Below are 13,400 nucleotides of genomic sequence, written 5' to 3'. Positions count from 1 at the left end.
CTGTTCTTACAAATCAAACTACTTGGAAATCTATACCCGCCATATAGGGTTTCTGTTTGCCCATTATGGAGCGCACATGGTGTCGACAGGGACATAGCCTATTCCAGAATACTGTGTTGTAGGTTGGCTCATGAACCCCCAAGCATATGCAAGGGTACTGCTTATGTTTAACCAACTGTTATCCATCTTGGCTCAGTAGGTAGCACGCTTGCCTCTGATTCAGAAGGTTGTGGGTTCAAGTCCCACTCGAGAGAGTTGAGCACATAATCCAGGCTGACACTTCAGTGCAGTACTGAGGTAATACTGCACTGTCAGAGGTGCTGTCTTTTGGATGAGATGTTAAACTGAGGCTCCGTCTGCCCCCTCAGGTGGACGTAAAAGATCCCATGGCACTATCTGAATAAGAGTTGGGAAATTCTCCCATCCTTGCCAATATTTATTCAATCAACACAACTAAAAACAAATTATCTATTTATCTAATTATTGTTTGTGGGACCTTGCTGTGCACAAATTGGCTGCTGCATTTGCCTACAATACAACAGTGACTATAGTTCAAAAATATTTTGGTGGCTGTGAAGCACTTTGGGACATCCTCAAGACATGAAAGGTGCTATACAAATGCAAGATCTGTCTTTTTAACTTAAACCACTTAGCTTACCAGTGCAGAATGCTAGTAAGATCCCTACTGTTGTCTATCTAGGGGATAATAGCTAGTTGGTCAGTGGACAATCTATAAGCACAGATTTGCGCACGTCAAGTACCAGGAGCTGTGTCATAATCCATCTTTGCAGCAGGTCTCAATTGCTTCTAAGAGGCTTCGAGTACAACTTCAGAGGCCACCCGGTTTTGCCTAATAGCTCTCGGTCCCTTTGCAGTGGTCTTAACAGGACCCTGAGCAGGTAGCAGTTTGGTTAAGAATTCAGCAGTTGAGGCAAGAAAGCAGTTAGTCACATCAGCTGCTGTCAAGTGTGCCTTGTTGGGTGTCGCAGAGACCCGGTCCCAGGCTTCTTGGTCAGAGTTATCCCTCTCTTGGCCCAATTGCTCACAGCATTGCCCCTCCCTATCTCTAACAGCTCCAGCCCTACAACCCTCCGAGAACTCTGCGTTCCTTCAATTCTGGCTGCTTGTGAATACCCGATTTCCTTTGCTCCTTCATTGGCGGCTGTGCCTTCAGTTGGAAAGGCCCTCAGCCCTGGAATTCCCTCCCTGAATCTCTCCGCCTCTCTACTCCATTAAGATGCTCCTCAAAACCTACCTCTTCGATCAAGCCCCTGGTCACCTGTCCCAATATCCCTTTATGTGGCTCGGTGTCGAATCCTGTTCGACAACGCTCCTGTGAAATGCCCTGGGATGCCTCACCATGTTAAAGGCGCTATATAAATGCAAGTTGTTGTTGTGTTAAAGGAGGAGAGGTGTGGAGAGGTTTAGGGAGGGAATTCTGTAGCTTAGGGCCTAGATGGTTGAAGGCATGACCACCAATGGTGGGGCAAAGGGAGTGGGGGATGCATAAGAGGGTTGAGTTGTAGGAATGCAGAGTTCTTGGAGTGTTGTAGGGCTGAAGGAGGTTACAGAGATAGGGAGGAGTGAGGCCACGAAGGGATTTGAACACGAGGATGAGAATTTAAAATGTGTGGCATTGGTGGATTGGGAGCTAATGGAGGCCAACGAGCCTAGGGTGATGGGTGAGCTAGATTTTGTGTGGGTTAGAATACGGAAAGCAGAGCTTTGGATGAGCTCAGGTTTATGGAGGGTGGAAGATGGGAGGCCGGCCAGGAGAGCGTTGAATAGTTGGTTCTGACAGTAACAAAAGCACGGGTGAGGGTTTCAGCAGCAGATGGGCTGAGGCAGGGGTGCAGATGGTCGATATTATGAAGGTGGAAGTAGGTGGTCTTTGCGATCGAGAGGATATGGGGTCGGAAGCTCAGCTCAGGGTCAAATGGGACGGTAAAGTTGTGAACAGTTTGGCTCAGCCTGAGACATTGGCAGGGGAGGGGTTTGGAATCAGTGGCGAGGGAACAGAGTTTGTGGGGGAGGTCAAAGACAATGACTCCAGTCTTCCCAATGTTTAATTGAAGGAAATTGCATCACACCCAAGAGTTGGAAAAGCAGTCTGACAACACAACGCCAGGCAAGGGATTGGGAGAGGTGGTGGAGCGGTACATCTGGGCGCCATCAGTGTACATGTGGAACCTGACACCATGTCTTCAGATGCTGTCGTCAAGGGGCAGCGTGTAGACGAGGAATAAGAGGAGACCAAGGATAGATCCTTGGGCGACTCCAGAGGTATCGGTGTGGGGGCGGGAAGACAAGCCATTGCTTTAGATTTTCTGCTCCGATTTTATAGGCAAGAATGGAACCAAGTGAGGGCAGTCCCATTCAGTTGGACAAGGAAAGGGATGGAGGATGGATGGTGTGATCGATTGTGTCAAAGGCTGCAGACTGGTCTAGAAAGATGAGTGATAATGCTCCATGGTCACAGTCACGGAGAATGTCATTTGATTTGTGCTATGGCAGGGCCAGAAACCTAATTGGAGGGGTTCAAACATGGAATTGCGGGAAAGATGGGCACGTGTCTTGGGATTTTTTTTGCGTTCAAGGTGCTATGTAAATGAAAGTTGTTATATTCAAAATCAAAATTAGCCTATTACTCCCACACTGCTCCCTATCCTTACCTTATTTGTGGATAGGTTACCAAAGGTGACGGAATCTTATTCAACGTTGTCCCCCTCTCTGATGTTTCACAAAAGAGCTCAGGAGCACCAGGGCCACCTGGTCACAGCACTCTGCGAAGAATGCATCCATCCAGGAAGGAAGATGAAAGGAAGGTGCAGCATGGGGTTTTGGGCATCAGACTGTCTGTATTCTCTATTGACACTGTTGTGAAGATCTCACTCATCCACTGATAGACTGCACACTGACTCATCCATGATTTTGTTACCTCTGGACCTGACTATTCCAACACACTCCTGGACGGCCTCCCATTTTCTACCCTCCGTAAACTTGAGGTCATCCAAAACTCTGCCGCCTGTATCCTAACTCGCACCAAGTCCTGTTCACCCATCAACCCTGTGCTCGCTGACCTACATTGGCTCCCGGTTAAGCAACGCTGTGATTTTAAAATTCTCATCCTCGTTTTCAAATCCCTCCATGGCTTCGCCCCTCCCTATCTCTGTAATCTCCTCCAGCCCTACAACCCTCCGAGATATCTGCGCTCCTTCAATTCTGGCCTCTTGAGCATCCCCAATTTTAATCGCTCTACCATGCCTTCAGCAGCCAAGACCCTGAGCTCTGGAATTCCCTGCCTAAACCGCTCCGCCTCGCTACCTCTCTTCTTTAAGACGCTCCTTAAAACCTCCCTCTTTGACCAAGCTCTGGGTCACCTGCCCTAATATCTCCTTATGTGGCTCGGTGTCGAATTTTGTTTGGTAACGCTCCTGTGAAGCACCTTGGGATATTTTACTGCATTAAAGACGCTATATAAATACAAGTTGTGTTGTTGTAGAAAGACTTGATCTCCGCTGCCCTTCCTACTGGTAGAATGAGTGATGAAAACTCACCGACTCAATAGTGCATCTGGCTCTGGCTATTTTTTTTTCATTGTTGATCAAAGTTCTAACAAAAGTGAATGTGGCTTTTTTTTTACTGGTCAGCTTATTAATCTTACAGCTTTCATCAATCGTTTTCTCATCGGGTCAGGTCCTGTGTTAATCTCACAAAAAGCAGAAAATGCTGGAGATGCACAACGGGTGGATTAGCATCTGAAAGAGAAAGGTTAGCATTTTGGTGTAAACTTTAACAGAACTGGCCAGATACACTGACAGTATAAACATAATCCCATAGAGCTAGCCACTCTCAATCCTGAATACTGTAAATGGTATATGGGTCGTGGGCATGTTACTCTTTAAATGGATGTGCAACCTAAAGAATGAAGCAGCATCAGATTGTCACCTCGCCCAACGGGTACCCCCCTCCCCCAATCAGCAACTGTCTGTTTCTCCTCCAGATGTCAGAGTGGTAGAAGGGACAGACAGATGCTGTGCTGCAATATAACCACTTGATGGCACAGCTGCATTCCCTAACTGTGAGCATCATGTTGCACTCTCTGTGTATACTCTGAGCCTTGCTGATGTATCCCATCATTGCCTCCTGATTTCTATATGCAGCTTTGTAGTATTAATTGTCTTCATATGCAGACGTCCTATTGAGGGAATTGATCGAGTTATACTCACCAGGCCTGCTGGTGTGAGGGGCAGGCCACTTGCTCCAACCAGCAGAACAAAGAGTTCACGAAATTGAACAATTCTGCGTGAGTTCTAGACGTGGGGGCCCCTAGCTCCGACAGCGGGGAATCAGAGATCAGACCCCTCATAGCAGCTCCTCACCATGTCGACCTACCATCTGACAGTCTGCTGTGTCGGGACAATAATCACTTCAAAATAAGAATTCAAATGCTTTTAATTAAACCATTCACTATAAGTGTAAGCAGGCAATGAAGGATCGTGGAACGTGGTTGCCAATGAGGCTCGCTGTTTAAAGCATTAATGATCAGGGTCTAAGTTGTATATCCAAGTTTGCAGATGACACTAAATTAGGAGGCACAGTAAGTTGTTTGAATCGGGGGGGGGGAAGTTACAAAAGGACATAAACAGCCTAAGTGAGTGGGCAAAACTATCACAGATGCAGTTCAATGTGGGCAAGTGTGAAATCATCCACTTTGGATCTGAGAAAGGCAAATCAAAATACATTCTCAGTGGTGAGACACTGGAAGATGTGAAGGAGCAAAGGGATTTGGATGTCCATGTACACAAATCACTAAAGGCTAGTGCAGAGGTATCAACAGTAATCAGAAGGCCAATGGAATGTTGGCCTTTATCTCAAGAGGGTTGGAATTCAAAAATGAGGAAGTGATGCTTCAGTTGTACAGAGCCTTGGTCAAACCCCATCTGGTGTACTGCATTCAGTTTTGGGCACTGATCATCGGGAAAGGTATATTGGCCTTGGAAGGGGTACAGCACAGGTTCACCTGAATGATACCAGGATTTAAAGGGGTAAATTTAAACTTGGCTTGAATTCCTTTGCGTTTAGAAGGTCGAGTGGTAATCGGCTGAGGCCAATTATATTGCAATTGCCAGTACCTTGGCTGAGATCAGCAAACTCAGGATACACCTGGGACTGTTCTGGTCTGCAGGGTTCCATTCTGCATGAGCCATCACAGAAGGTGGTTTGTTTTAAAGTAACAACCCATTCAGTCAGTCCTTTCACCTTTTGATAAGCTATTCTGTTACTGAAGTAGGAGTTTGGTGTAGGCCTAGCACTGGACGTGGGGTCGCGTTTTCACGCAGCGAGTGATGGTGTGTTAAATGAAATATATTTTGTTTTCTCATAGTAATAAAGATGAATCTATGTTTAGGTGGGAGTACATGGGATTCGAATAGAGTTTGTGAATGAGAAGGGGGCAAAACGCACAGCAACGTACTTACCAGAAGTGGCCAAGGAACAGGGTAGGTGTGAGCCACAGCCTGGCGAATCTATTCCTCTAGCCCTCTGTTTCTGCATGTGTTTATTGAGGGGAGGGAAGCAAGGCGGTTGCTGTCTATTTCAGCATTGCAGAAGGCTGTGTGCTTCAGGCTGGGCCCATTGTGTGGTAATAGAAAAACAACTTTAACATTCTCACATTGCCTTGTGTGAAACCTTACTTTTGATATATATGTAATTTATTTATTTGTGGAGCTTGCTTTAAGTAAATCCAGTTATAGGGAAAGCATCACAAGCAGCTTTGTGTCCCCTTTTTGCCTCTAATATTTTCCCTTTACTTTATTGGCCTGGTGATTGTTACTCGTGTACGGGTCTCGAATGGGGCTGTCTGCCGGTGACCTGGCACAGCCATCCGGCTGAAATTGGAACCTAACTACAGGCATTAGCTGGTACCAAGGTATGGATGTGTCTCTGGCACTACCTCTGTGTGTGTTTGTGTTGCAGACTGGGACCAGATTCAGACCATAGACTCTCTTCTGCGTAAAGGAGGTTACAAAGCTCCAATCACAAATGAATTCAGGAAAGCAATCAAACTCACCAGGTGAGTAACACAGTAAAACTATATCTAAAACTGTATAAATAGATTGGAGGCCAATGAGACGCATGCATCTGTATAAAGACTGGAGGCAGGTCATCCATATGTAGGGAGATTGGAGGCAGGTGAGACACTGACCTGTACAGAGAGAGACTTGAGGCAGGTAAGGTATCAGTAGTTCTGGAGAGGAGAAGCCCGTATATTGTTTACTTTTGGTCTGGGCGAATTACAGGTGTGCATAGTGTCCTTTATTGGTTTTGGAGTTAAGGCGCGAGATTATCCCTGGTTAAGTCTGGAATATTTTCGGTAGCCCAAATGGCCTTTTCTCTTCCTTGAGTTTTATTACTAAAGGTGAAGTCCATTGCTGATTTGGGTCTGGGATGTTGTGGATGTTTATTGGATCACTCATGGGTTTGAGGTGGCATTACAGATATGTATTAGGGTGGGGGTCTGTTCTTTGTTTCAGTGGGCAGGGAGGGAGTCGAAATCTGTATGAGTCCCTTCGTCCCTTACTGGTTTGGGGGAACTGTAGTCTATTATGGTTTGAGCTTTATATACACTGTTTCCCCTTCAACAGTTGTAGTCATCTCCTCATTAGTAACATATACCCCATGTATTCCATGAGTATATGTTTTGGGGTGCAAAACTTAAGGTTAACAGTTAGCCTATTTTGTGGTAATATTGTGCACTGGAGTTTCTGTAGGATTCCCTCTTTCCTCTGAATTCAGATCTGAAAATGTCACAGTTGGGATTCTTTTGTACAGGCTAAGACTATTAACCAAGTTTATTTGCACTAAGTCCTATACAAAAGTAGATGTATTTGGCAAAGTACAAGATGATATTGCCACACATGGGTAAATAGATTGGGTAGTCTCCTTTAAATATTAAATGTCGCACTTCTGTATTTGTTACGGTGTATTACAGATGTGTATGGGCCCCTTGTTGGTGTTCAGGGATTCTTACAGATGTGTAAGGGATTGTTCTTTAGTTATATAATCATAGAATGGTTACAGCACGGAAGAAGGCCATTTGGCCCATCAAGCCCGTGCCGGCGCTCTGCAACAGCACTTCAGCTAGCCCCACTCCCCTGCCCTTTCCCCGTAGCCCTGCAAAATGTTTTCCTTCAGGTACTTATCCAACTCCATTTTGAAAGCTGTGATTGAGTCTGTCTCCACCACCCCATCAGGCATTGCATTGCAGATCCTAACCACTCGCTGAGTAAAAAAGTTTTTCCTCATGCCTCCTTTGGTTCTTCTGCCAATCACTTTAAATCTGTGTCCTCTGGTTCTCGACCCTTCTGCCAATGGGAACAGTTTCTCTCTATCTACTCTGCCTTGACCCCTCATGATTTTGAACATCTCTATCAAATCTCCTCTCAATCTTCTCTGCTCTAAGGAGAACAACCCCAGCTTTTCCAGTCTATCCATGTAACTGAAGTCCCTCATCCCTGGAATCATTCTCGTAAATCTTTTCTGCACCCTCTCTAAGGCCTTCCCATCCTTCCTAAAGTGCGGTGCCCAGAATTGGACACAATACTCCAGTTGATGCCGAACCAGTGTTTTATACAAGCTCATCATCATTTCCACGCTTTTGTACTCTATACCTCTATTCATGAAGCCCAGGATCCCGTAAGCTTTTTTAACTGCTTTCTCAACCTGCCCTGCCACCTTCAACGATTTTTGCACATATACCCCTAGATCTCTCTGTTCATGCACCCCCTTTAGGATTGTACCCGTTAGTTTATATTTCCTCTCTTCATTCTTTCTACCAAAATGTATCATTTCACACTTTTCTGCGTTAAATTTCATCTGCCACGTGTCCGCCCACTCCACCAGCCTGTCTGTCGTCTTGAAGTGTTATCACTCTCCTCCTCACTGTTCACTATACTTCCAAGTCTGCAAATTTTGAAATTGTGCACTGTACACCCACATCCAAGTCATTAATATATATCAAGAAAAGCAGTGGTCCTAGAACCAACCCCTGGGGAACACCGCTGTATACCTTCCTCCAGTCTGAAAAACAACCATTTACCACTGCTCTCTGTTTCCTCTCACTTAGCCAATTTCGTATCCATGCTGCCACTGTCCCTTTTATTCCATGGGCTTCAACTTTGCTGGCAAGCCTATTATGTGGCACTTTGTTGAATGCCTTTTGGAAGTCCATGTACACCACGTTAACCACGTTGCCCTCATCAACCCTCTCTATTACCTCATCAAAAAACTCGATCAAGTTTGTTAAACACGATTTGCCTTTAACAGATTGGGTAACTGAGCTGTTAGATTTTTGACATTGTTTGCTGTTTAAAGGATCTTGGGGTATGTTGTGCAAGGTACCCTTCCGACAATGATGCTTCAAGCATTCCCAGGTCAGATTCAAGACACTGTCACAGGAAGTGTTCAATAAGAGCCGGTATTGTGTGGACTAGATGCAGGGTAAAGCTTCTTCTACATTAAAGAAAGAAGTTGCATTTCCCAACCACAGGACACCCTAAAGCACTTCACAGCCAATTAAGTACTTTTGAAGTGTAGTCACTGTTATAATGTAGGGAAATGTGGCAGCCACATTGTGCACAGCAAGATCCCACAAACAGCAATGCGATAAATGACCAGATAATCGGTGATGTTGGTTGAGTGATAAAGATACCGAGAGAACACCCCGCTTTTTTAATAGTGCCGTGGAATCTTTTGCGTCTACTTGAGAGGGCAGACAGGGCCTCGGTTTAACATCTCATCTGAAAGTTGGCACCTCTGATAGCGCAGCTCTCCCTCAGTACTGTACTGTACCCCTGCCACAGTACTGAAACTGCTCTTACCAAGGTCACAAATGACATCCTAATTGACTGCGACAAAGTAATTATCCCTTCTCGTCCTTCTGGGCTTGTCTGCAGCCTTTGACACGGTTGACCACAAAATTCTGCTCCAACGTCTCTCCACCATTGTCCAGCTGGACGGGACTGCACTCACCTGGTTTCATTTCTGTCTTTCCAGTCGTAACCATAGAATCACCTGCAATGGCTTCTCTTCCCAATCCCGCATTGTCACCTCTGGTGTCCCCCAAAGATCTATCCTTGGTCCCCTCCTATTTCTCATCTACATGCTGCCCCTCAGTGACATCATCCGGCAACACAATGTGAGTTTTCACATGTACGCTGATGATACCCACCTCTCCGTCACCCCTCTCTTGAGCCGTCCACTGTCTCTATACCATCAGAGTGTTTGTCCGACATCCAGCACTGGATGAGTAGAAATTTCCTCGAATTAAATGTCAGGAAGACCGAAGCCATTGTCTTTGGTTCACGCCACAAACTCCATTCCCTTTCTACTGATTTGATCTCTCTCCCCGGTAACTGTCTAAAGCTGACCAAGCCTGTTCACAACCTTGGTGTCATATTTGATCACAAATTGAGCTTCCTAACTCATATCTGTTCTATCACTAAGACTGCCCATTTCCACCTTCGGAATATTGCCCATCTCCACCATATCTGCTGCTGAAACCGTCATCCATGCCTTTATCACCTCTAAATGTGACTATTCCAATGCACTTCTGGCTGGCCTCCCTAGGTCTACCCTCCGTAAACTTGAGGTCATCCAAAACTCTGCCGCCCGCTCACCCATCTCCCCTGTGCTCGCTGACCTACATTGGCTCCCAGTTAAGCAACGTGCTGATTTTTAAATTCTCATCCTTGTTTTCAAATCCCTCCATGGCCTCGCCCCTCCTTATCTCTGTAATCTCCTCTAGCCCTGTAATCCTGCTGGATCTCTGCGCTCTGCCTATTCTGGCCTTTTGAACATCCCCGATTTTAAATGCTCCACAATTGGTGGTTGTGCCTTCAGCTGCCTAGGTCCTAAGCTGTGGAATTCTCTCCCTAAATCTCTCTGCCTCTCCACTTTCCTCCTTTAAGATGGTCCTTAAAACCAACCTCTTCGACCAAGCTTTTGGTCATCTGGCCTAACATCATCGAATATGGCTCGGTGGCAAATTTAGTTTTTTTTAATAACACTCCTGTGAAGCGCCTTGGGACGTTTTATTACATTAAAGGTGCTATATAAATATAAGTTGTTGAAGTGTCAGCCTAGATTATGTGCTCAAGTCTCTGGGGTGGGGCTTAAACTCACGAGCTTTTGACTCAGAGGTGAGAGTGCTACCACTGAGCCACAGCTAATACTTCAGGAAGCACTGCTAGATGAAGTATAGAATGGGTTAGATGCTGGGTAAAGCTCCCTCTATACTGTCTCAGGAAGCACTCCTCAGAACAGGTATAATGTGGTAAAGCTCCTTCTATTCTGCATGTCAAGCATTTCCAATTAAGGTATATTTTTACTCCTCCGTGAAACACAGTGAGATGTTTTTTCCACCTTAAAGATGCCATATAGAAGGTTGTACGCAGTATGAATCCTTGCATGGTGAGTTTTCTGTTTAGCAGTTGGAAGTTGTTGAATGGTGGCTATGTTCTTCCCCACAGAATTAATGGAAAGAAATTTGATTAATAGGTCATCCTGAACAGCTTGTCTGCTGCTAGCTGGCTGGCTCAAGGTCAGAAGTAACTCGCCTTCCTTCCTGTGCCAGAGAATTGAGTGGGAAAGAACAGAGAAACAAAAAAAATCAGTGAAACCCAGGTCCTGGGTTCAAATCCTGGGTAAACCCTACTATTTTGAGTGCTTAGGATTTGGAATGCACTGCCTGATAGGGTGATGGATACAGATTCAATAGTAACCTTCAAAAGGGAATTGGATAAATATTTGGAGAAAAAATTGCAGGGATATGGGGAAAGAGCCGGGGAATGGGACTGACTGGATTGCTCTTCGAAAAAGACTCGATGGGCCGAATGGCCTCCTTCTGCGCTGTACTAGTCTATGATTCTATGAAATGCATGAAATAAAAGCAGCAAATACTGGAAATTCCCACCGCAACAGGTCTGTTGGCATCTGAAAAGAGTGAAAAGACAGGCTAATGTTTCAGGTGTATACCCTTTGTCAGAACTCATAACTGCACAATGTCAGAACTCGTAACTGCACAATGGTAACCTGCCGTTTTCACATGCTGACCTACTGGGGGAGAAAATTGAAACGGGGAAGGAAGTGAAAAGGTTTCTTGATGGCAGGTGAAGATTCTAACTTACAAGCAAAAGAACGTGGGCCTTGAATCTAGTTGCTTCACTTTGAAACTGATAACCAACATTTTGGATTTTCACACTCCTCCCTTGGAGAACAGTGTGAACTAGTGGAAGGATTTGCAGGCTGATTAGCAGTCTGACAGGCTGCAACTTGAAAGCTCCTTCCATGGCCGTAACTATCTTTATGCCAGCTGATAGGGGTTTGTCCTATACGGCAGGAGGGTTTTATGTGCGCCCAGAACCCATACGATGAGTGGGGTGGTGGGGGGGGGGGCACCCACATCCACACCCACACCCGTATCCTGCTGAATGTTAACCCAGAATTCAGAGCCAAGCTCTTGTCTCCACTCAGCGCGACTGTCTGGAGTGGGGCTCGAACCCTCCACCTTCTGACTTCGAGGCGAGAATGCTACCACTGAGCCAAAGGCTGGCTGGCTCCCTTGGAACTGATAATCCAGTAGATCAGTCGTTGGACAGTGATGTCTGATTCCGTCTCGTGCTGAGTTAGCCAACCTCAGTCAGAGCAGCAGTTGGGCCACTACAATTTGCTTTGGGTCCCCCTCTGCTAGGGAAAAGGTGAGAGACGGGAGAAGGCAGTCATCAGAAATTGCTACTGAACACCAGCCTGTGTGTGGATATAGGTTTCCTCACAGGATCAGGATCACGTTCGGACGCTGTTATGATTAAACGGCCTGCTGACACTCGCTCCCCGAGGCTCAATCATGAAGAGTAGCCACTTTGGGAAGGTAGTGGTTGGGCTGACTTGGCGTCTGTGCACTAGTACCTGATCATTAGTCTATGCTTTCAGGAAGGGGGTTTAGAAGGTACGTCTAATTGTGTCTCTTGTCTGTCTGGTTTCAAATCTAACCAGACACAACCACGTTAATGTGCTGCCATTTCTTTTTCCTCAGGTATCGCAGCGAGAAAGTAACAATCAGCTACGCTGAGTACATGGCCTCTCGACAGCACTATTTTCAAAATGGCACCCTCCATGCCCCACCTCTCTACAATCATTACTCCTGACAACAGGCTGAACGACCAATCACGGGACTCCACCTACGACCTCATCGGGGGTGACGCCTCCTCTTCCTGGTCTAGTTACTTTTACTACTGCACTATTTTATGATGCTAGCTTCCGTTGCCAAGCACGCCTTCGGTCAGCGCTACCTCAGACAGACTTGGCAACGGAATGCTGCGGTGAAACAGTAGAATATTGTTGGGGGAAGGGGAGGGATTTCTAACAAATCTTGTTTCTGTTTCTATACTTGTTTACCTACGTTTGCCTTACTTTGGTAACTTGCAGGACTCCAAATATGAGCTGCAGGTTTTAGTACTGAAACCATTGATGTGCGTAGGATGCTCAGGCTCTTTGACAAAGGACAGCGTTTCCACTAAGTTGCTATTTTCAGTTGTGCCTCCCTAAGCCAAAAGGCAAGGTCACTGGTTTTCAGTTTTCATGGAGTGAATCATGGGATGTGATTCCCCAAAACGCTGGTCAAAATAGGGGAAAATTCCAAAATCCTGTGTAATAAAAATGGAATCTGACTTTATTCAGTTAGTACAAGTCAATGGTCTGCCAATAGGTGCAACTGAAAATAGGGTCAGGATAGAAACGTTTTCCTATGTTACTTAAAAAGTCCTGTCTCCTGTGACACAAGTAAGTATTAACTTGAAGCAAATAACAGGATTTCAAGCAGACACGCTGTGCGTAATTGCCAAGTGCTAATTGGCATGAGATTACGTGCCGCATGCCTGCAGGTCAAGTAGAAACCAAGTGTAGATGCTGGATTTCTCTGCACATTATACAAGAGTACAGCACAGTCCCAGTTCCAGCAGTCACTCTGGCAATAATCCGGTTATCTTTTAATCAACAGTATTGGAGGGGCAGTAAAATCGAACGTTTTTTTTGTTGGCCTCATTTATTACTTGTATATCTAAAGCCCAAACGTACACGTTTTGTGAATGAAAACCCTTTGATAAAGTGAATTGTATTTACTCTGTGTCTCTTGGTCTGTGTATGACATTACATGCCTGTTATCCATAGCCCTGCTCTCTCTGGAATGATCCTTCTCGCTCGGCGCTAACGTCGGATATTAGCAGTGTGGTGCCCGGGGCTCTTTCATGTTCTGAGGCTAATTGAGCCCGATTAAATGTTCAAAGCCAGCTCCTCCAATGGCTTAGTGGTAAAGATACTGCCAGGAGCAGCACTAAGCGACG

At 45.7% G+C, this 13,400-nt stretch overlaps 1 protein-coding gene across 3 annotated transcripts in view; it reads left to right on the top strand.

The window, feature by feature from the left end:
• The window catches only part of LOC147116085 (AMMECR1-like protein), an 85,128-nt gene extending 71,949 nt beyond the window's left edge, over nt 1–13,179 (top strand). For 2 of the 3 annotated variants that reach the window (XM_085990795.1, XM_085990797.1), the window contains 4 exons: nt 2,688–2,825; nt 5,411–5,501; nt 5,980–6,076; nt 12,095–13,179. In XM_085990795.1, the coding sequence (XP_085846921.1) occupies nt 2,688–2,825; nt 5,411–5,501; nt 5,980–6,076; nt 12,095–12,206 (438 nt within the window). In that variant the 3' untranslated portion in view covers nt 12,207–13,179. The remainder of the gene's footprint in view (nt 1–2,687; nt 2,826–5,410; nt 5,502–5,979; nt 6,077–12,094) is intronic. The other variant, XM_085990798.1, reaches the window with a different exon arrangement.
• The last annotated feature ends 221 nt before the right edge of the window (nt 13,180–13,400 follow it).

Source organism: Somniosus microcephalus, chromosome 6 (assembly GCF_052327205.1).
Source record: "Somniosus microcephalus isolate GS21.2 chromosome 6, FLI_Smic_1.0, whole genome shotgun sequence".
In the NCBI taxonomy this organism is placed as follows: Eukaryota; Metazoa; Chordata; class Chondrichthyes; order Squaliformes; family Somniosidae; genus Somniosus; species Somniosus microcephalus.
Note: the sequence above shows the minus strand (reverse complement) of the source record. Positions and strands in the feature narration are given on the sequence as shown.